The 2,169-nt window shown below is 30.8% G+C and overlaps 1 protein-coding gene across 2 annotated transcripts; it reads left to right on the top strand.

Annotated features, from left to right (window-relative positions):
- Positions 1 to 226: 226 nt before the first annotated feature.
- On the top strand, positions 227 to 1,708 carry LOC145133177 (uncharacterized). 2 transcript variants are annotated; one of them, XM_079068111.1, is made up of 5 exons: positions 227 to 511; positions 664 to 767; positions 873 to 1,044; positions 1,134 to 1,256; positions 1,328 to 1,706. In XM_079068111.1, the coding sequence occupies exons 1-5, from the start codon at positions 326 to 328 to the stop codon at positions 1,562 to 1,564; spliced, it is 822 nt and encodes a 273-aa protein (XP_078924237.1). In that variant the 5' UTR covers positions 227 to 325; the 3' UTR covers positions 1,565 to 1,706. The 2 variants fall into 2 exon arrangements, with proteins under 2 accessions (XP_078924237.1, XP_078924238.1); XM_079068112.1 differs by having other exon boundaries at positions 296 to 542; positions 1,328 to 1,708.
- The last annotated feature ends 461 nt before the right edge of the window (positions 1,709 to 2,169 follow it).

Raw genomic sequence — 2,169 nt, 5'->3', positions numbered from 1 at the left:
ATCAACAGAAACTTACCTCATCCCCTAATGGTAAAACTTCATTACTTTAAGGATTCAAAAAGTTATTTTCAAAGTCAAAAGGGGGGTCAGATGAATAAGTTAATGACAATTCTAAAAGGGGTCTAATTGTAACAATAATAAACCAAATTAGAACATTTTAACGAGTACTCATAGGTCTCTTTCTTGGTCATAAACTGAAAGTGTCAAGTTGGTTTTTTTGTTGGTTGTCTTTGATCCTCCTACTTTGTATATTTAGCATCTTCTTCCTATTTCAAAATTATACATAGTTTTCTTCCCATAACACCAAGCAAAAAAAGAGAAAGCCATGGGAAGAAAGCTTGATGCTCTCCTTGGCCGGAAATTCAAAATCTCAAAGCTTAAAACCACCATAAACCTCGCCATCTCCCGCCTCTCACTCTTAAAAAGCAACCGCCTTGCAAGATTCACAATCACCCTCTCCGATGTCATCCAACTCCTCCGCCTTAACCACCACCAACAAGCCCTTCTTCGGGTATTCCTCAAATCTGTCTATCTATTTATCTGTATGTTTATCTATCCGTCTATATGTTTATCTATCTATCTATATGTCTATAACGAAGCTGGTTTTTTTGAACCGTGAAAATATAACAATTTTTTTTTTAAATAATGGTGTAAATATGACAGATTGAGCAAGTGATCAAAGACCAAAACATGTTGGATGTGTATGACATGATACATACCTATTGCCATCTCCTCATGCAAATGATCAACCTCGTAGACCAAGTCAAGTATGTTTTTTTTTTTTTATTCTTTTCTCATCTTCCCCACTTTTGATAAAGGAAACAAAAATGTTTTAGGGACATATTTAAAAGAAAGTGTTTTTTATTCCATAGTGAATGTCCAAAAGAATTGGAAGATGCAGTATCAAATCTATTATATGCAGCTCCAAGATGTGGGGAGTTTCCAGAACTTCAAGAGATTCGTGCGATTTTAACAAGGCGTTTTGGAAAGGAATTCGCTAATGATGCTAGCGAGTTACGAAGAAATTGTGGAGTTAGTCAAAAGGTTAGATTTATAAGAAAATTGATAGTCATTTTTTATATAATACGAAGGTTTTGTTACTTTAATTATTAAAGAATATTTTATGGTTTTAGATGATACAAAAACTGTCACCCGGGCAATCGACTTTAGAGTGCAGAATGAAGATGCTTATGGGCATTGCCAAAGATAATGGTGTAATTTTGCAATTAGAGATATCTTCTTCCGAAACAAGAAAGGTTTGTAGAGAAATGTATCTAAATTAATAAATTTCATTAAAAAATGTTAAAATTTGAATTTATGGTTGCAGGAGAAAGTGGTGGAGAAAAAGAAAATTAAAAAGAAATTAAGTTTTTTTAAGTCGAAAAGTTATAGAAATGCAGCACAAGATGCTTTTGAATCAGCGGCTTATGCATCAGCTGCCGCCAGAACAGCTGTGGAACTAGCTCGCTCAGAGTCGTTTGTTTCAAATGGTTCAGATTCAGATTCAGACAAACATAAATTATTTTATCCTACTAAAGATTATAATATTTCAGAAGTACAATAAGTAAAAGTAGAAAATAAGATAAATTCTTCGATGATATGTATAGGCAATAACATGTGGAAATAGTGTATAGTTTTTATTTTTTTGAAGGGTTTCTTTCATTTATGGAGGTAATTAAATGCTTTTTGGTATCTAAAAACATAAGAAAGTTTACAATTTTGTATTTTGTTGAAATTCAAGATGTTTTGTAAAGCTTGAAATAGAAAATACTCAACATTGCATTTTATTATTATTATTTAGGTTTATAATATTTAATTTTTCATACAAGATACTCAAATCCAATACTATAAGAGTTAAATTCAAAACCAAAATTGAAAATAAGTACTTGATTTATCTTTCATATTTAAATATATATTAGTTTGTTTAATACTCAATAAAAGACAAGAATCTGAAATGTTTTTGCGAGATGTGTTTGGTATCATATTTCAAATGCTGAGCGTTTTTTTTTAATAATTGATGGTGGTTCATATATTTGTACGTTTTACATAGAAAATACCATTTTATAGTCAAACGTGGTGACATTAAATCATATATATTTAACTATATAAAAATGCACTATATGCCAATTGCCAAATCTAGACAAAAATATTTGTACTAGTCTCATAGCT

This window comes from Lactuca virosa, chromosome 8, assembly GCF_052849685.1.
Source record: "Lactuca virosa cultivar CGN04683 chromosome 8, Lactuca_virosa_CGN04683_v6, whole genome shotgun sequence".
In the NCBI taxonomy this organism is placed as follows: domain Eukaryota; kingdom Viridiplantae; phylum Streptophyta; class Magnoliopsida; order Asterales; family Asteraceae; genus Lactuca; species Lactuca virosa.
This window is presented reverse-complemented; position numbering and strand designations above follow the sequence as displayed.